At 49.3% G+C, this 1,067-nt stretch overlaps 1 protein-coding gene across 1 annotated transcript in view; it reads left to right on the forward strand.

The window, feature by feature from the left end:
- Positions 1-81: 81 nt before the first annotated feature.
- MAA_10840 (uncharacterized protein) overlaps positions 82-1,067 on the forward strand; it is a gene marked incomplete at both ends in the record, with an annotated part of 1,916 nt that continues 930 nt past the window's right edge. Inside the window, one exon of the mRNA XM_011412759.1 lies at positions 82-1,051. Within this exon, the coding sequence (XP_011411061.1) occupies positions 82-1,051 (970 nt within the window). The remainder of the gene's footprint in view (positions 1,052-1,067) is intronic.

Consider the following 1,067-nt stretch of genomic DNA (forward strand, 5'->3'; position numbering starts at 1 on the left):
GGAACCTTAGCCGTTACACGTTGAAAGCTCTTGTTCAGACTACTACTGCGTCACTCTGAGCAATACCTGATAACTGTCAATATGGCACCACGCGAGACTACCACCGCATCTGGATCAAATGAAACCCGAGAAGGACCAACAACCATCTCGGCTCACGAAATGCTTGCTGAGATCATACGCCTCCGGGAACGGGTCCAACAGATGGAGGAAGAACGGCAGGAGCAAGCCACGACTGCTGCCACAATTAAAAAGGACTTGGGAGAAATCCTCAGACCCAGGGCGCCAGGACCGTACGACGGATCCCCGGGTGCGCTTCAAGGATTCCTCACTCAACTCAGGGCTTACCACCGACAATTCCCGAACAAAATGGAAGAATCCTCTGCCAAGGTACTTCACGCAGGAGGATGTATGACGGGAGTGGCACTCGCATGGTTTGAACCCATTATGAGGGACTACCTTAACAAAGAAAAAGACGACCGCGAAGGAGAAACCAACACCATTTTCGAAAGTTACGATGAGTTCGAAAAAGCCATCAAGAAAGCCTTTGGAACAGTTGACGAAGCTAGAGCTGCTGAGTACTACATCGACGGGCTCAAGCAGAAAGGATCGGCATCCGATTATGCCGCTCGCTTCAGACAACTCGCATCTCAGCTTGACTGGGAGGACGAACCTCTTATGTCAGCCTTCTATAAGGGACTTAAGGAAGAAGTCAAAGATGAACTCTACAGAGAGAACAGACCAGACAACTTATCGGACTACATCGCTATGGCGGTACGAATCGATGACAGACAGTATCAGCGACGCATACAGAAGAAACAGGGTAAAGGAACCTGGAGCCCTACCAAAGGAAAGAGTTACCAAGCCAATCAACGCAGAAAGCGTGACGAACCTATTGCCTATGGTCACACTCTTAACCCTGGACGAATGGAGCTTGACGCTACCAAGAAAGACGACAAAAAGGAAAAGAAGTGTTACAACTGCGGAAAACCAGGGCACTTCGCCAATAAGTGCAAGAAACCCCGGAAAGAATGGAAGCCAGTACCAGAAGGAGGTAAGAAACAGCTTAA

Source organism: Metarhizium robertsii, assembly GCF_000187425.2.
Source record: "Metarhizium robertsii ARSEF 23 chromosome Unknown MAA_Scf_2, whole genome shotgun sequence".
Classification (NCBI taxonomy): domain Eukaryota; kingdom Fungi; phylum Ascomycota; class Sordariomycetes; order Hypocreales; family Clavicipitaceae; genus Metarhizium; species Metarhizium robertsii.